The sequence below is a fragment of the Callospermophilus lateralis genome, chromosome 4 (assembly GCF_048772815.1).
Source record: "Callospermophilus lateralis isolate mCalLat2 chromosome 4, mCalLat2.hap1, whole genome shotgun sequence".
NCBI lineage: Eukaryota > Metazoa > Chordata > Mammalia > Rodentia > Sciuridae > Callospermophilus > Callospermophilus lateralis.
The window spans coordinates 36,556,948-36,577,644 of NC_135308.1; the positions used below are offsets into that span (position 1 = coordinate 36,556,948).

The window sequence follows — 20,697 nt, forward strand, 5'->3', positions numbered from 1 at the left end:
ATGGAAAGTCCAGTGTCATGAGACAATAAAGAAAAAACATAAATAAAAGTTTTCTGTTAGGCAAAAAAAAAAAAAGCATAAAAATTTAAAATATAAAAATATCATCCAAGATAATATAAATGCATTTATAATAAAAAAGAATCTAAATATGTGAATTTTAAATTTACTTTCAAAATACAAAATATAAAAGTCCATTATATTTCTATATTCTAGAAACAAATGATTAGAAGATGAAATTTTATAATATAACATTACTTGAAACATCTAATATCTATGAATAAGTACATGAATAATTTTTTGGTTTTGGTTTTGAAACAGGATCTTGCTGCGCTGTTCAGACTGGTCTCAAATTTGCAGGCTCATCCTCATGCTTCAACTTCCCAAGTACCTGAGATTACAGGAACACATCATTTTGCCTATCATAAATAATCTCTAATATTTTTTTAATTTTTTAGTTGTTTGGACACAATACCTTTGTTTTATTTATTCATTTTTATGTGGTGCTGAGGATCAAACCCAGGGCCTTGCACACGTTAAGCGAGCACTCTACCGCTGAGCCACAACCCCAACCCTAATCTCTAATCTCATATTCAGGGAAAAAATAGATATTACCAAATGGAAGGTCATATCATGATATGGATCATAAGACTTATTATCATTAAGATGACAGTTTGCTTCAAATCAGTCTATTAGAAGAAATACAATACCAGTTGTTCAGGAAAAACCATCCAAAACATGGAAATTGGAAAAAAAGATAATTGTGGAACTTTAAATATCATGCTGGAACATTTTTCAATAAGTTGAAATCATATGACTTTGAATTAAAATAGACATGTTTAAACTGGTAAGTTGTTTTTTTTTCTTTTTTGGTTTGTTCTAAATGAGAATCTTAAAGTTGACAATTTTATTGCTCCATAGATCATTAATGTGATGTGTAGTTAATGTAATAATCTTACTTCCATATTCCTTTCTCCAGTGACTATTTAAGTCTTAGTTCTTCATTTCATCTTTGAATGGTCCCTGTCACTCTTCAGGTCTTCTCATTAATGAATTAAATGAAGCTTAACTACCAGTTTCCTATATATTTGTCTGAGAATTAGGACTAAACAATTGAAAATGATAATCTTACTTTAGAGAGGTCCCACTGATATGTGTTGGATCAAGATCCTTGACACCATGTCTTTTGGGATTTTTGTTTCCCTGTCCTTCTCTTACTGCTGAGTGTAGCAAAAACTAGGTTCTACTTAGGGTTCTCATGTATCAAAGTCAGATGGTCATTTATATGTCTGTGTTCTCAATAAGATGTTGTTGTCTTTAAATCTTAGGAAGAGAAAGGAGATGTTTCTATAGGATACGACTTCATACAGTTGGAAGTTGGTTATTCCTGCAGGAATGGTAGTTTATGAAAAATAAAGGTGTACAATATTTCCTAAATTTTTAACGAACTCAGGAGCTCATGGTTCAGTCTCATCTCTTCTGCTAACTCTAGTAGATCATTAACAGGACAATTTTTAATGAATCTCATCTTCGTGGTCTGTAAAATGAGAGAAATAGCTTAAACCTACCCTCTAAGTTCCCTTTAATGATTTTATGACAAAGGTCAAGAAAATAGGCTTTCTTTACCCCAATTAAATTCTAAAAATGAAAGGAGCCCATCCTGTGCATGTGTACTGAGCAAGAAATAATGCTTTCTGGGGGAAAATAAAAAGAGAAACACATTTGTTAAATAGTGCAATAAGTCTGTATTTGGAATAGAACATAGGTTGTTGGTTGCATATATCAAGGTGGGGCAAACAAAGTTCAGTTAAACTCAGTTCCCTTCCATGATGAACATGAATATATGAATATTATGATATAGATGCTTGATAGATGAACACATGTGAATAACTGAGTCATTGAAACTCTGCTAAGAAAAATGCCCAAACCAGAAAAATAAGTTATTTTCCATAAACGGGTACACATCTTAAATAATTATCAAACCACCTTTCATTCTTACCAACGTTTAATTCCCCAAAATAACTTAAAAATTAAACACCTTGAAAATAGTAAGAAATCATATTCACCTTCATATATACACATGCACATGTATACATACATAATTTATAAAACCATATATACAAGTAAAATCCCCATTGAAGTTCATCCTTGGCAGTAACAAGGTACATACATGGTAAAAAGAAGTAAAATAATACAAGTATACTCTATCATGGCTTTATTTTCAAAAATTTAAAATTAAACTCTCTTTTGGAAAAACAGACTTCCTACAGTTTTATACACATTTATACCCAGGCTGCAAGAAAATAGTGACAAGCAGAAAATATTGTCAGGACTGAGGTTAACATCTTATATTTAACTACTTTGAATTGTGTAAAATTCTCTATGCAAACATTTATTCTGTAGCTCAGTGGTCACAGAGTTAATGAAGGTACTATAGCTCTCTAGGCAGAAATTCTATCAGCTCTTTTACTGGGTAAACCAAATAGCTAAACTGATTCTTACTCCCACATCCCAAGCATGGAGGCTTATTTAGTATTTATTAGGGTGGTGCTCAGTGGATCATCACTTACCCCTTTGCACACCAAAATTCAAGAGTTCTCCAAGGTGTTGAACATCATAGAAACTGAAAATAACATTCATTTTATTTTATTCCAAACTGGATATGTTTGCATTGCACACTGCAAAGTAACAGTTCTGCTAGCAATTAGAGAACCAGGCTACCTCAAGAAAAGAAAGGCCCAGTGTCTAATCTCTAGATGAAATAGCAATCAACTGGGTTTTCAATGGGCATATGAATCATAAACCTGTAATCAGAACAAAGAAATGTGTCCTCATAATAAAGGAATACAGCATAGTCTTATTATTACTAATATAACACACACCTAAATCATCTTTTGACTTTTCAGAGCCATAGAAGCTGTTCTTATTTCCTCAGAGCTAACTGGCCTGTGCACACGGTATACACGCCAACACACATGCACAGCCATACACAGGCACTTTCTCCCCATGGTAAACTCTATAATATACAAAACATTCCTAAGTGGTTATTTCTATTAACTTAAAATGTCTGCTTCAGAGATAGAAAATAGAATAACATATGATTAAGGTTTGTGCTTCTAAAATCATTCTGTTTCTATATTCAAGTGTGATTGCTTTTCCATACCTAAATTCAATTTTTTCCTCAGCACTATGAAGCAAGGTGATTGCACAATGACTCCATTATCCTTCTGGTGACAGATAAGCATAAGCTGAACCCAATTAGGGCATGTCCCAACATTTTAGAAATTTGATGGCCAGAGCATTCTCCCGGTACTAGCTTAGTTTGTTATTAAATTTTTATCCCACTTGTTATTGTTACATTATGTATACACTAAAACTTTGGTTAAATATCTGTCCCTTTTGGCCTTTTCCTATATTTTACAAATTTAGTTTATGTTCAGTCTTTGGTCTTCTAAAAGAGCTTCAATAAAATAAGTACTCACCATTAACATAAATATTGAACAGCACTAAAATAACTTTGTTATTCTCTAAATTTTTACCCGCACACAGTCATAGGAGATTTCCCAAAACCTGTAATCAATATTGCAAAGCTGGTTTTACATTGAATTGTACATGATCTTTTTTTCCCAAATGAAGATGATTTATTTTCAAGCATAAAGAAAAGCATAGAGAAAAGTAGTGGGGACTGGTGGCACAAGCCTGTCATCCCTGCTACCCAAGAGGCTGAGGCAAGAGGAACTCAAGTTCATGGCCAGCCTCAGTAACTTAGCCAGACCCTGTATATTATTTTTAAAATACAAATGGCTAGGTGGGGGTGGCTCAGTATGGTGGTGGTAATGGTTGTTGCCACTGCCACTCAGTCATTCTGTACATAATGAGTCATTCATCTCACTTCTCCTTTTTGCTCCATTTACTCACTTATAAATCAAATGTTCTTTTCATTTCCCCATTAGAAATATTTTAACAAGTGAGGGGGAAAGCAATTGTACTCATCCCTCAAAATCCTTGAGCCCCCAAGAATATAAAAATTTGTAGACCCTTATATAAAATGATACAGTATTTGCATATGACCTATACATATCTTCACATTTACAGTGTTTTGAGTCACCTGCAGATTACTTATAAAACCCAGAGCAAGGTAAATGCTATGCAAATGGCTATTATACTACATTCTTCAGGGAGGAAAAAGAATAAAAGTACATACATGTTCAGTACAGATGCAGTGTTTTTTCTAAATGTTTTCAATTCATGGTTGACTAAATCCAAGGATGGAGAACCCACGGAAAAGGAGGGATAACTGTTACTGCATTTGTGAAACCTATTTATGGTAAAATAAATGTTTTCACAGTATTTCTTCCCTTAAATTCATCCAGTATTTTACTTTAACCCCCTACTCCTGAAACATACTCTTCAACTAACATGACTCTTTGTATGTTCTGGATTTCTCCTGATAAGCAGAATTAGACACTTTGCCCCAGGGCACACTAGCTCAGTAACTTCGGGTAACCTCTTAAGAGCTTCCTTTTCTCAACTACTGTTTGCAAAACATCCATCCAGAGCAAAGCAGACAGGAAAAGGAGTACCATCTGAGTAGTATGGACATCGTGCCAGAAATGCTTTGCTTTTCTAAACAGAGTCCACCTGAATTAAATTCTTGTTGGCTATTAATGGAGAGGGTTTACATTTAACTTTATCCGCTACATCATTCGAGCTATCCACAAAGAACATCTTGGCTGTACACAGTGAAACTATAATTCTTCTGTATTCCTTTCTGAAATTTTGGTTCAGAAGTCCATATATAATTGCATTGAGGCAGCTGTTGAAATATGCCATGTAGTAACTAGCCACAAACAGCCACTCGGGTATCCTGGGCACCATGCTGGCAGGGTCCGTGGCCACAACAAGACCAATGAAGTTGAGAGGAGCCCAGCAAATTGCAAAAAGTACGAAAACCACAAACATGGTGACAAAGTTCCGGAAGTCCTGTGGTTTCAGTTTGGGTTTGTTGTCAGATTTCACCCTCCGTCTGACCTGAAGAACCAGGATCCATATTCTTAGGTAACAGAAGATGACGATGACCATCGGAACTATGAAGTGGAAAACCACCACAGCTATCGTGTAGGCTGAACTGACAGACTGTGAAAACGTACAGGAATAGATCCTTGGGTCATACTGGAGCGTTTCCGTTCTCAAGTTGGGCACAATTGCCACTAGTGTCAGCATCCATATCAGGAACACGTAGCAGAGGGAATTCTTGTTACTGTACAGCTTGTCGTACTTGAGACTGTGGCAGATGTAGCAGTAGCGATTAATGGCGATCCCAGTGATATTGAATATGGAGCCAATGACACTCAAGCCCATCAGGAAACCACTAATTTGACAGTGCAGAGATCCCAGGTTCCAGCCATTGTTAAATATCGATGTCAGCACCAAGGGGTAGGGATAAATGGCTACCACCAGGTCTGCAACTGCTAGGCTCACCACAAATATATTTCCTAAAAGAGAGAGATTTATAAGATATAAGTCAATACCAGTATTGCAGGAGTTGCACTTTCTTCTTTTCACAATTAAAGAGCTGGTTAATATTTCCACAACTTGGTTGATCTGACATCATAGCTACTGTCCACACTATAAATGAAGTAGAGACCATTTTCACCAGGAATTAAGCCTGTTGTCACTCCTGTAAAATCAAGACCCCTCTTCATAACTTTCCACGTTACCACAACAAGGTATATTCTATATCCCAGACTGTTGTCTTTAAAACTAGTTCCTCTTAAAAAAAAAAAAAAAAGTCCCAAGTTTATTATATCTGTATTGCTTCTTTTGCTTTGGAACCATCTATATTAACTGAGAAATCTCATATTTTGTTATTCTCAAGTCAGCCGTGATTTCTTTAAATTCCAGGTCTTCTATCCTCTTTAGTTCTTCAACAGTTCTCAAATGAACCGCTAGCTTCTGTTGTTGAGAGCAATGGATCTTTGTCCACAGCCCAACAAATTAAGGCAGAAAGGACTCTGTCACCTGTCTGGAGTAGAACATCAGCCTCATGCCTACCAGCTATGTAACTGGGACAAATTACTTCACCTTGCCAAGCTTCAGCTTCCTCTCTGAGAGCGGGGATAACGATAGCATCTTCTGCATAACACTGTAGAAAGCATTAAATGAGGCAAAAATCTCTGTCAAGTAAAATGGTGCTCATGTTCTACAACTCGCTCTTCTCAAATCAAAAGAAAAGGCAAAATTTCTCTTAACTTTTATAAAGCACTTAAGGAACAAGAATTAAACTCTAAATATTCTAGATAAGTTATAATTTTCTATATCAGTGTAATAATTAAACACATTTTTAATGCAGAAAAATAACTCAAATTTCATAAGATGTTCTACAAAGTATGTTCTTTTCTTTTGTGGCTTTTTTTCTTGTTCTTTTTGTAGTGCTAGTAATCGAACCCAGGGCCTCAATGTATGCTAAGCAAATGCTCCTCCACTGAGCTACCCAGACCCACTTCTGTGACTTTTTGTTTTTATCTTTGTTTCTTACTATTCCTTCTGCCTCAAATGACTCTGCTCCGTCTTTTAAAATGCCACCCATTTTTCTATGTCCATCCTATATGGAGAAGACCAAAGGCCTTTGCTTATTTGACCAATCAGAAGTAAGCATTTCCTTCTTGAAAGGCTCCTAAGTCACTTTATACCACTTTTAATGTGGATTAAATTGTAATAAATTCCATTCAATAAAAATTTATCAAACGCATACACTAGATGCTGGGGAAACAGGAATGAAGAGTCAGGAAAACTCAGAAAAACAAAAGCACAGAGTCAGAAGCACCAGAGTATGTAACAGTAAGAGGAAACGAGGAGGTTGTTAGAGATGAGAAGGGGCATTCTAGGACCTTCTACAGATGCAAATATTTAGATGTCTATTTGTAAACTTTGCTTTCCTACACTCCTAGACTGTAGCCCCTCAGGTTATGTCCTCATTTTTATGTCTTACTCTCTAGTACAATGACTTTTGCTCATGTTTGATAATGTAATTAATTTGTCACTTCCCAACATTTGAAATAAAATAGTCTCTGTACTTTATGTTTCTAATTCACTAATTTTATTCCCCCAAAAAATTGTTACAAAAAAAAATGAAGTAAAACAGCAGTCATGAAATGATACAAGAAAAGCAAAGCTTGCATCATTTATGAATTTCAGATAAACTGTTATATGGTTATATTGGGGCTGAGGATATAGTTCAGTTTGTAGACTGCTTGCCTTGCATGTATAAGGCCCTGGGTTTGATCCCCAGCGCGTGCGCGCGCGTGTGCGTGCACAAACACACACATCACACACACACACACACACACACACAAATTGGTTATACAGTTCAAGTTAAAGGTGATGGAAAACTAATTTTTCCCACAAATACATTTCAATTACCAATGTAATATTTAAATTCCAAAGTCAGCATATGTTAATGAATTTTAACTGAAACTATTTAACACTTGAAAAATACGAACAATATGTGAAATTCAACTACAAATTAAAATGTCATCAAAAAAATACCCTAGAATGTCACAATGACAAACTGGCTTAATATAGATTTATTTTTAAGGAACTTAAAATCATCTTTTATGGCTTTCATTCTGTGCTCCATTTATTTTATAGCAATTATGCTTCATTACTGTTCAAGTAATTATATTAATTAAATTGTTGGTTTAATTTTCTTTGAATTAATTTCATCTTACAAATGTTTGGAGAAAAAACTTAAGTTACAAACTGTATGGAGATGTAAATATCAGGTAGTTTAGCTTGAAAATTTATCACATCTGCTCATTTTGTAAGGTGTGAGTGTTGGGTGGGGAGGATGGAAAAGGAACTTTTTTCATTTAACTCATTCATTCTTGCAATTAAATCAATCATAATTACTCACACCAGAAGGTCATGTATTCTATTCTCAGTTCTGTGCTACTCCAGAAATTAGCAATCTCCCCATTTTTACAGATATCAAAGACTTTATACACCAACATAGTAATGAATTCTGAAGTTTAATATCTGTCGATGGTTAAAAATTTCTTTTTCGTTGTATTTAGCTCCAGTCTTCACTGTGGAGGAATTCTGAAATTATCCAGTTGTTATGGTTTAGATGTGGTAGCCCCTGAAGGCTCACATGTGAGAAAATGCAAGAAGGTTTGGAGGAGAAATGATTGGATTATATCCTTAGCCTGATCAGTGAATTAATCCCTGATAGGATTAATTGAAGTGGTGAGGGTGGTTGGGGAGATGGGAACTGGGGCATGGCTTGGGGGTATATGTTTCTATCTGGTGAGTGGAATCTCTCTCTTTGCCTTCTGATCTCACGTGAGCTGCTTCCTTCTGTCACACACTCCACCATGATTCAGCCTCACCTCAAGCCCCAAGGAATGGAGCTGGCCTTCTATGAACTAAAACCTGTGAGCCCTCAAATAAACTCCTCCTCCCCTATAGCTGTTCTGGTCAGATTCTGTAGTCAGAGCAGCGAAATAGCTGCCTAAAACACCAGTCAAGATTCAAAGGTATATACTACTAGTGACCATCCTGTACATTCCTACTTAGAGACAAGAAAAGCAGAAATACTGAGTTACTTTAGATGAAGTCACAAAACTAGAGAGAGCTGAGGGTACAACATTGTTTATTTGTTAGTTTTGCTGAGTGCATTTCCCTAAAGAATTTCCTGTGCTCCTACAGAGATCCAAGGATTACGGCCTCTACGGGCATCATTCTTTAAAAGCTGGATCTAGAAAATTATAGAGATGATGGGGGGAAGAGAAACCACTTCGAGGTCACTTTACTAGGAACAGGAAAAAACACGGCCTCACAACGATTAAATGTACAAACTATAAAAATGCAGAGTAGTATTTTTATAAAAAATAAAATTTTAAATTAGAAACAAAATATAGCCCAGATATGCAGAAATTAAGAGACAACTACAGAGCTGCCTTGTCTAACTGCCTCCCTCAGAACTAGTCCTGTGACTTCCCTCTGAATGGTCCGACTGGCAGTGCTCTCTACTTGTGACAATGACTTCTTCACCTTCTCCTATCTCCCCACAGCCCACGTCATCACATTCACCAGGGCGGTGCCTGTCCTAGATGTCACCCTGCTGCCACCACCACCTTCAACAGTATCTGGCACTGAGTTACATATAGTGAGTTCATTTTGTGTTGACATAGCAAGGCTAAAGAGACACTTCCTTGTATAGCTCCAGGTTGGTATTCCCCACAAGAGACAATTTGGCACGAGATTTTATTAAAAAGTGAAAATGAAGTGGTAGCCCTATTCTCTTTACACTCCTAAGTTTTTCATAAAGCATGAGGTGCCACAGCAGCTCTGGCCCTTGAGTCTCATCTACTGGCCTCTGGTGATGGTTGAGGGGCAGTGGCATGTCCATAGCTTCTCCAGCTCCTGCTGAACTCCACTTGGAGAAACTGGGAGACTGACCCACTGAGGTGAGTTCAGTTCATCTTCTTGGGTTCCAGCCATTCCTCCAAAGTTCTGGTTCCCTGTGACCCCTCTTGTCATCTATCTTGCCATCTCAACTGCCTTTTCTGTGGACTTTAGGCTCCAAAACCAGAATTAGAAGCAATAGCCCTAATAAATTACTTTATCAATTCCCACAAAATCTAGAGATTTTGCTTCTTGAATTGACTGAATCTTGACTGATGCAGAATTTGGTAGTGGAAGTGAACTAAAAGAACCTTAAAGATGACTAAACTGTATTGGTTCTGAGTTCTATGACAGGACCAGACTGAAAGTATTAAAAACCCTATTTCCAGTAGCAAAAGGGGACACTGGTAGTTCATGACATTCAGTAGCAATAGTTACTTAAATTGTCACCTGTATCATCTTCTAAGGTAAAGAAAAAGTTGCTGTATTGCCGTTACCCACTCAAGAAAAATAGAAAAAACTACATGCACCCTCCTTTGACATACTACATAAAACCATGTACTGTGTAACCTCAAACCTGACAGCTTTTAGTGGAGCAAGAAAAAGCTATGAAAGGCTGCTCTGCCACTTGATCCATCGTATCCAATAGCTCTAGTCTAAAGGTACCTCCACAAATTCCTATCTTGAAATTTAATCACCAATATGATAGTCTTGAGGTGAGGCTTTGAGGAAGTGATTAAGTCATGAGGATGGGCCTTATAAAACAGGTATGGAGGGGTATTCATCTATTCTACCCCTTCCACCATAGAAGGATGCAGCATATGTCCCCTCTAAAGGATGCATTGAGAAGGCACCATATTGGAAGCAGAGAATAGTCCTCGACAGACAACAATTTGCCTGCCAGTTTCTTGATCTTGTACTTCCTGGTCTCCAGATGTATGAGAAATAAATGTCAATTATTTATAATTACCCAGTCTAAGGTGTTTTGTTACAGAAGCATGAGTTAACTAAGATACCAATAGTGCTTGAATTATTTACGGTAGACCATGAGACTGTTGGGAGGCTTCAGCAGGCACATATAAGTGATTTGTGACACAGACCCGGGATTTTCTTCAAAATTTTCTTCAAAATCCTGAATCAATACATACTATCCTCTGCAGATAAGTATGTGCTTTTGAAACAGAGTTGACTTGCTACTCAGTAAAGTTTAAACACTTGACCATGAAAAACTAAGTGACCATGTGATTTGAAAGGTCCCTTTTTGACAGGTGTTTTCTGATCTACCACATCATAAGATTCTGCATGCACAGCATCAAACAGAAGTGGTGTGTATAACATATGGTTCAAGCAGGTCCCAGAAGGCACAAGTAGGTTACACAGAAACCCATGTCCCACATTCCTGCCACAAAACCCCCTTCTCTCAGTGTGTGCCTATGGCTTCATGGGGATTTCCCTTTGACCAGTTAAATAAAAAATAAAGAATTTCTGGCCTAGTTTACAAATAGTTCTTCATTATATACTGGCACTCCTGAAACTGAATGGTTGTAGCACTGCAGACCAAATCCAGAGTTGCTTTCAAGGACAAGAGTGAAGGAAAACACTCCTAGTAAACAGAACTTTGAGTGGTGCTTCAAATTGAGTTTCAGACTGGTCATTCATTCTTACTGGACAGAGATATGGCCACAGACTACATTGATTCATAATGGCTAGTGGTACAGCTATATGGTCAAGAACTTGGAAGAAAGGGGATTAGAAAATCGGTGGCAAAGAGATTTTGAAACCTCTCAGCATGGTCATTTAGTATGAAGACATTTATATCCCATATTAATGTTCAATAGGGGAAGCTCAATGATGCAACTTGTGGACATCAGTTAATCCTTAGCCATGACTGTCCTTGACCAATGGGCTCAAATTATTACAGAAGCAAGAAAGGAAGTTATACATGGGCTCAGCAACATAGTTAGTAAAGATCAATACATGAATATTGATCTGGCAATAGCCACTATTGTATTGATGAATGTTCAACCAACTTTGGAGAGCAACATTAATATGGTTCCATTTCCTAGAAAACTCAGTCAATCACTTGTAGTAGGCTGACATAAGACCACTCCCATCATCAAAAGGGGGAGCACACTGTTCTGACTGGACATGAAGTTGCCTTTCTTACCCTTTAATACCTTTAATTCTTCTACCAACCTAACATCCACGTACTTAAAGGGTCCTTTTTTCACCATGATGCTATTCCTCCCAGTATTGCTTCTAACTAAGAAATTAACTTTAAAACAAATGGAGTATAACAGTGGGGTCATGCTTCTGGAAGTCATAGGACTTTCCATGTTTCCCATCTTAGAACAGCTGATTGATAAATTAATGGAGTGGTTTTAAAGATTCTGTTTCACCACCAGTGGGTGAGTCTAGGATACCATTCCCCAGGATATGGTATGTGCCTTTAAAAAGTGACTAACATAAAGTGTTGCTTATCCCATAGTCAGGATTCATGAATCAGAAAATCAAGGCTAGAAATGGATTTTCCTTTTACAAGTATACTAGCAAAAGGCTCCCAGTCCCCTGGCCTGAAACTAGGGGTTTTTTGCTTGTTTGTTTGTTTGGTTTTTGTTTTGTTTTTTGTTTTGTTTTGTTTTTGGTTTTTGTTTTTTTGTTTTTTGGTGTAAAGGAAGAAATGCTTCCATCAGGAGACATACCAATGATTTCATTCAGCTGGAAGTCAGGACTGCCACCTGGCTACTTTGGGCTCCTCACGTAATTTATTAATTTAAAAAGAAAGGAATTACTATCCTGACCAGGGTGATTAGTCTTGATTATCAAGAGTAAATCAGGTTGTTATTATACAATAAGAGCAAGGAATTATGTCTTAAATGCAAGAAATCCCTATAATGTCTTATTACTCCCATGCCCTGTGATTAAAGTCAATAGAAAACTGAAATAACCCAATTATAGGCAGGTATATGAATATGCCAGAGCTTTATGAATAAAGGTTTCAGCTACTTGAACAGGCAAGGAACCACAATGAGTGGAAGGCAGAGGGAATGGAGAATGGAAAAGGTAATTATAAATACCCATTATGACTATGTGACCAGCTGCAAAGATGAAGATTAAAATAGTATCGACATCTCTTCTTTTCCATGATTAAATAAATGGTGAATCTTTTCCCCTCCGCTATTCTTTCCATCTAATATGATTAGAAGTGAACCATATATTTCAGTATTTAGGCTACAGTATATCAAATGTGGAATGTGACTCAGCAAGACAAATAATGAAAATCATGCAAAGGTGGACAAAAAGACTATATTGTCTTTTTGAGAAAAGGGTTAATGTATTTTCACTTTTATGTTAATAAAATAACATTGCATTATGTTATATAAAAACATAACTTTGATGTTTTCTTTACTTGGATATATGTCAAGATGTCAAGGGGTGAACTGCATTGGATTTGTACTGTGTTAACTTGCTAAAATTGATCCCCAGAATTCCCTTTCTTGCACAGCGATGGACTAGCATCATCCACAAAAGAATTCTGCATAAGATTCAGGAGGTGGAAATGTCCAGAGAATTCAAGAAGGGAACTAGATACTACAGCAGCTCGCCATTAACTAGTAAAAGTCTTAGGCAGATGCTTTAAGAATGACCTATTGTTGAGCTAAACTATAGAACCAACTTAGATGCCCTTCAACAGATGAATGAATAAAGAAACTGTGGTATATATACACAATGGAATATTATTCAGCCTTAAGAAGAATAAATTATGGCATTTGCCAGTAAATGGATGGAACTGGAGAATATTATGCTAAGTGAAATAAGCCAATCCCAAAGAACCAAAGGCAGAATGTTTTCTCTGATATGTGGATGCTAATTCACAATAAGGGCTGGGGGAGAATAGAGGTGTTTTGGACTAGACGAAGGGGAGTGAAGGGAGGGGAGGGGAAAGAGAGGTAGGAGTGATAGTAGCATTACCCTATGTGCATATACAACTATATGACCTGTGTAACTCTATATCATGTAAAACCAGGTGAATGAGAAGTTATACTGCATTTATGCATGATGTGTCAAAATGCATTCTGTCATGTGTAACTAGTTTAAAACAAATAAAAATACATAATTAATCAATAAATAAAAGAAGGGCCATGTTACTCTGAATCACTATGCTTTTATGTGAATTATTGAGAAATTTGTCACCCTGACATAGCAAAGTTTGGGCCTTGAATTTAAGGTTTGCATTCAACGTTGTTTCTACGGCACTAGGCATCTTGTTCTAATTTGATAAAATAATTGAAAATCTGCAACGATGAAACCTAAGGATGATTAATTTCCTTCTGTGTGCTCTCTTCAACATACTGACTAGAGGAACCCATTAATAAATATGCTTGGTCTTTAGTCTGCTTCAGCAAATCCTCTTTGCTCCATAGGCCTGCAGTAGATGCTGCTAGTGCCTGTTCCAGGTCCCCTTTGCCAAGCTGAGGCACTTATCCACAAGGTTTCTGAGTGCTGGGTGCTACCATTTGGCTTCTATTTGCATCCTTCTCCAGAGATTGCCCTTGGTGACCAATCCAATGGCTAACTCTGGAATACAGAAGGCCAGTTATCTTGATTTAAGTAATGGCAATTTTTTGGATGGATTTATGTCCAGAGACCCCAACTTTTGGATCAAGCCAAGTCTAGGTTTTACCTGAGGTCCCATTCTTGTTTGTCTTTTTCATCTCTGCACTACTTTGCTTTCCTCACTGCTTATAAGCGCCTCTTGAGAGTAGACCTCAACAGCCTGAGAGCCAAGTCTGTCTCAGGTTCTGTTTCTAGAAATTTTAACATAGATCTTGTTGGACATGGTGGAGCATGCCTGTAATCTTAGGTTCTCAGGAAGATGAAGTAGGAGGATCCCAAGTTTGAAGCTAGCTTGGGCAACTGAGCAAAATCCTTTTTCAAAATAAAATGTTTTAAAAAGGTGGCGGGGGGCAGGTTCTAGGGAAGTACCTCAGTGGTACTGCACTTGCCTAGCATGTGCGAGACCCTTGGTTCTATTCCAGTACCACAAGGAAAAAAAAAAAAAAAAAAGGAGAGACCTTCAACTCTGTGATGAAATCAGGTGGTTTTCTAAGGAGATCACGGGCTGGGCTTCCTGGTAGAAAAGGAGGAACTAGTTACTATGATACCTAATAGAAACAAAGCTTACTGAGAAGATACCAGTTCTAAAGGTTTCCCAGCAATGCTCTTCAATCTCTTTATCCTCACTGTGTGTGGATATATTTCCCATCAAAGCAACACAAAACCACACATATTTGCATAAGTGTCTGTCTCTCTTCAAAGGGCTAAGATCCTGTGGTGTAGGTCTGAATATTTACATTATCACTGTGAGCACAGAACTTGGCAGATGGTAGGTGCTCAAGAACAGTCTGCTGGATGAATTAACTCTCCTAAGTCTCCAAGAGTCACCCAGGCAGAAGCAGAAATTAGTTGCAATTTTGAGGACTGAACCCAGGGTCTCACACATGATAGGTTAAGCATTCTACAACTGAGCTATACCCACTGACTGACTGGCTGCTCTTTTGCTCTCATCCAACAGGATATTGGTTTTCTCAATAGGCCTTATTCTTTCCTTCTTTCACTTATCGTGTACCTTATGTAGAAAGCAAGAGTAGTGACCCACTGAATTATTGTTTATAAGAATTAAACTAACAAATAAATAAACAACTACTTGAACTCATCAAAGTGATAAAGACCAGTTTTAGTTGGGGAAAAAAAATGTACCTCAAACACTCTTGGAACCATGTTTCATTAGTTTTACGTAGCAAATCCATGGATTCAGAGCTAAGAAGTCTGGTATAACTAAGAATTCATTTATAGAGACACCTCCCCTGAGCTCAGGTCCAGCCTTGATCTGACTCTGCCCACCTGTATGAGACCCTGGTCCAGGGTAGATCTGGGTCCATCCCGCCACCAACAGACACCCAACAGAGCTCAGGCTCCGGCACAGGACCGCATTCGCCAACCTGTGTGGGACCCAAGCCCAGGATAGGTCCAAGTCTGCCACCCCACCCAATTGGGAGCCCAGGCCTAATCCAGTTCCATTTTGGGACACTGCAGATATCGCCATAGCCTTCCCCACGAAGTAGCCACTACCTTTCGACAACAGACAGGGCGTAGAAGCAGCTGCATCTTGGAGCAGGCATCCCAAAGACAGTGTAAGGCCCAACCTTTCAGCCCCATCTCTGGAAGATGTTGCATCCATCTTGGGGCACCTCCACTGTTATCTCAAGATACCTTGACTATTGCTGCCACCACCTTTAGTTGCAGTAGCATACATCAAGGGACACCTGCAGGGTATGGAAGCCCAACATCAAGGTGAGGTACAGATAATCTTCATGGGTACTACAAGATTATAGGATAGAAGCTGTAATATCTCAGATCCACACTGCAAGAAAGGAAGACACAGACAACATGAAAAAAACAAGGGAGGAAAGTACCCCAAACAAACCAGAATACTACAACAATAGAACCTATGGACAGAGCAGTTGATGAAATGTCAGAGAAGGAGTTCAGAATGTTCATAATTAAAATGATCTGTGAATTAAAGAATGACCTAAATGAGCAAATACAGGCAAAAATTGATCACTCCAACAAAGAGATAGGAGAGCAAATACAGGTAGCAAAATATTACTTTAAGAAAGAGAGAATTAAAAAAAAAACAACAGAAATCCCTGAGATGAAGGAAACAATAAATCAAATAAAAAACTCAATAGAAAGCATCACCAACAGACTAGATCACTTGGAAGAAAGAATGTCAGATAATAAAGACAAAGTATACAATCTGGAAAATAAAGTTGACCACACAGTGAAGATAGAAACCATGAACAGAACATCTGAGAATTATGGGACAGCATCAAAAGCCCAAATCTAAGAGCTATTGGGATACAGAAAGGTACAGAGTTTCAAACCAAAGAAATGCACAATCTCTTCACTGAGATAATATCAGAAAATTTGCCAAGCATGAAGAATGAGATGGAAAACCAAATACAAGAGGCTTACAGGACACCAAATGTCAAAATTACAACAGATCTACAACAAGACACATTATAATGAAAATGCCTAGCATACAGAATAAGGATAGAATCTTAAAGACCTCAAGAGAGAGAAATCAGATCACATACAGGAGGAGATTAATTTGTACCTCAGCAGATTTTTCAACACAGACCCTCAAAGCCAGGAGATCCTGGAACAACATATACCAAGCTCTGAAAGAAAATGGACGACAACGAAGAACTTTATATCCAGCAAAATTAAGCTTTAGATTTGATGATGAAATGAAAACTTTCCATGATAAACAAAAGTTAAAAGAATTTACAACTAGAAAGCCTGCACCACAGAACATCCTTGGCAAAATATTCCATGAAGAAGAAATGAGAAACAATAATGAAAATCAGCACAAGGAGATATTACACTAAGGGAAAAACTAATCAAAGGAGAAACCAAGTCACGTTAAATACCAAAAATGGCTGGGAATAGAAATTATGTCTCAATAATATCTCTGAATGTTAACAGCTTAAACTCACCAATCAAAAGACATAGACTGGCAGATTGGATTTTAAAAAAGACCCCAAAGTATGCTGCCTCCAAGAGACTCATCTCATAGGAAAAGATACCCACAGACTGAAGGTGAAAGGTTGGGTAGCTTTTATTTTTAAAATTATACCACTCATTGGACTGCGGAAGCAAGCAGGGGTTTCCATCCTCATATGAAATAAAGTAGCTAAAGTTAATCAAAAGGGATAAAGAAGGACACATATACTGATTAAGAGAAACACCAACAGGACATAACAGTTATAAATATCTATCCCCCAAACAGTGGAACATCTATGTTCATCAAACAAGCTCTTCTCAAGTTCAAGAGTCAAATAGACCACAACACAATAATTTTGGGTGACTTTAACACACCTCTTTCACCACTGGATACATCTTCTAAACAAAAGCTGAACAAATAAACTACAGAACTCAATAATACAATCAATAACTTAGACTTAACTGACATATATAGAAGATTTCATCCTTCAATGAGTGAATACACATTCTTCTCAGAAGCACAGGGATCCTTCTCTAAAACAGACCATATATTATGCCACAAAGCAACTCTCAGCAAACACAAAAAAGTAGAGATACCACCCTGCATTCTATCAGATCATAATGAAATGAAACTAGAAATCAATGATAAAATTAAAAATAAAAGCTACTCTAGCACCTGGAGACTAAATAATACGATACTGAATGAACAATGTGTTGCAAAAGATATCAAGAAAGAGATTAAAAAATTCTTAGAGGTAAATGAGAACACTGATACAATGTATTGAAAAATCTGGGATACCATGCAGGCAGTACTAAGAGGAAAGTTCATTGCATAGAGTTCATTCCTTGAAAGAAGAAAAAGTCAACAAGTAAATGACCTAACATTACATTTCAAAGTCCTAGAAAAAGAAGAATAAACCAACACCAAAATTAGTAGAAGCCAGGAAATAATTAAACCCAGAGCTGAAATCAATGAAATAGAAATAAAAGAAACAATTGAAAAAATTGACAAAACAAAAAGTTGGTTCTTTGAAAAAATAAATAACACTGACAAGCCCTTGGCCATGCTAATGAAAAGAAGGAGAGAGAAAACTCAAATTACTAACATACATGATGAAAAAGGAAATATCACAACAGACACTACAGAAATAAAGAATATAATTAGAAATTATTTTGAAAATTTGTACTCCAATAAAATAGAAAATATTGAAGACATTGAAAAATTTTCAGAGTCATATGATTTGCCCTAATTGAATCAGGATGATATACAATTTAGACAGATGAACTTGAAGCGATGAAATAGAAGATGCCATCAGAAACCTACCAACCAAGAAAAGCCCAGGACCAGATGAACACACAGCTGAGTTCTAAAAGACCTTTAAAGAAGAACTAATACCAATACTCCTCAAATTATTTCATGAGATAGAAAAAGAGGGACTACTTCCAATCTTATTCTATGAGGCCAGTATCATCCTGATTCTAAAACCATACAAAGACACATCAAAGAAAGAAAACTTCAGACCAATATCTCTAATAAACATAGATGTGAAAATTCTCAATAAAATTCTGGCAAGTCAAATACAAAAACATATCAAAAAGATTGTGCACCATGATCAAGTGGGATTCATCCCAGGGATGCAAGGTTGGTTCAACTTACAGAAATCAATAAATGTAATTCATCACATCAATAGACTTAAAGATAAGAATCATATGATCATCTCAATAGACGCAGAAAAAGCATTTGACAAAATACAGCACCCCTTCATGTTCAAAACATTAGAAAAACTAGGGATAACAGAAATATATCTCAACTTTGTAAAAGCTATCTATGCTAATCCCCAGGCTAACATCATTCTAAATGGAGAAAAATTGAAAGCATTCCTTCTAAAAACTGGAAAAAGACAGGGATGCCCTCTTTCACCACTTCTATTTAACATAGTTCTTGAAACACTGGACAGAGCAATTAGACAGTTGGAAGAAATTAAAGGGATATGTATAGGAAAAGAAGAACTCAAATTAACACTATTAGCTAATGACATGATTCTCTGCCTAGAAGACCCAAAAAAATTCCACCAGAAAACTTCTAGAATAAATGAATTAAACAAAGTAGCAGGATATAAAATCAACACCCATAAATCAAGGCATTTATGTATATCAGTGACAAATCCTCTGAAAGGGAAACTAGGAAAACTACCCCATTTACAATAGCCTAAAAAAAATAAATTGGGAATCAACTTAATGAAAGGGGTGAAAGACCTCTACAATGAAAACTATAGAACATTAAAGAAAGAAATTAAAGAAGACCTTAGAAGATGGAAAGATCTACCTTGTTTTTGGATAGGCAGAATTAATATTGTCAAAATGACCATACTACCAAAAACATTATACAGATTTAATGCAATTCCAATCAAAATCCCAATGACATTCCTTATAGAAATAGAAAAAGCAATCATGATATTCATGTGGAAAAATAAAAGACCCAGAATAGCTAAAGCAATCCCCAGCAAGAAGAGTGAAGTAGGTGGCATCAGTACACCAGAACTTAAACTATACTACAAAGCAATAATAACAAAAACATTGACACCATATAGACTTGTAGACCAATGGTATAGAGTAGAGGACAAAGAGACAAATCCACATAACTACAGTTATCTTATACGTGACAAAGGCATCAAAAACATACATTGGAGAAAAGATATCATCTTCAACAAATGGTTCTGAGAAAACTGGAAATCCATATGCAACAAAATGAAATTAAACCCCTGTCTCTCACCATGCAAAAAACTCAAAAAAGTGGATCAAGGACCTAAGAATTAAACCAGAGACACTGAACCTAATAGAAGAAAAAGTAGGCCTAAATCTTCATCATGTCAGATTAGGCCTCAACTTCCTTAATAAGATTCCTATGGCACAAGAAATAAAATCAAGAATCAATAAATGGGATGGATTCGAACTAAAAAGCTTCTTCTCAGCAAAAGAAACAATTAGTGAGGTGAATATAGAGCCTACAGAATGGGAGCAAATTTTTACCACAGGCATATCAGATAGAGCACTAATCTCTAGGATATATAAAGAACTCAAAAATTTTAACACCAAAAAAAGCAAATAACCTAATCAATAAATGAGGCAAGAAAATGAACAGTTCTCAAAAGATGATATACAATTGATCAACAAATATATGAAAAAATGTTCATCATCTCTAGCAATTAGAGAAATGCAAATCAAAACTACTCTAAGATTTCATCTCACTCCAGTCAGAATGGCTGCTGTTAAGAATACAAATAACAATAAGTGTTGGTGAGGATGTGAGAGTAAAAGGCACATTCCTACATTGCTGGTGGGACTGCAAGTTGGTGCAGCCAATATGGAAAGCAGTATGGAGATTTCTAGAAAAACTGGGAATGGAACCACCATTTGTTTCAGCTATCCCACTTCTCGGTCTATATCCAAAGGACTTAGAATCAGCATACTACAGGGACACAGCCACATCAATGTTTATATCAGCACAATTCACAATAGCTAAACTGTGGAGCCAAACTAGATGTCCTTCAGTAGATGAATGGATAATGAAAATGTGCTATATATACACAATAAAATAGTATTCAGCATTAAAAGAGAATAAAATCATGGCATTTGCAGGTAAATGGATGGATTTGGAGAATATAATGCTAAGTGAAGTTAGTCAATCCCAAAAAAACAAATGCAGAGTATTTTCTCTGATAT

General features: G+C 36.7%; 1 protein-coding gene across 1 annotated transcript in view; it reads right to left on the reverse strand.

Annotated features, from left to right (window-relative positions):
* Nucleotides 1–4,623: 4,623 nt before the first annotated feature.
* Nucleotides 4,624–20,697, reverse strand: part of Mtnr1a (melatonin receptor 1A) — a 30,926-nt gene continuing 14,852 nt past the window's right edge. Inside the window, exon 2 of the mRNA XM_076852423.1 lies at nucleotides 4,624–5,492. Coding sequence (XP_076708538.1) covers nucleotides 4,624–5,492 — 869 coding nt within the window. The remainder of the gene's footprint in view (nucleotides 5,493–20,697) is intronic.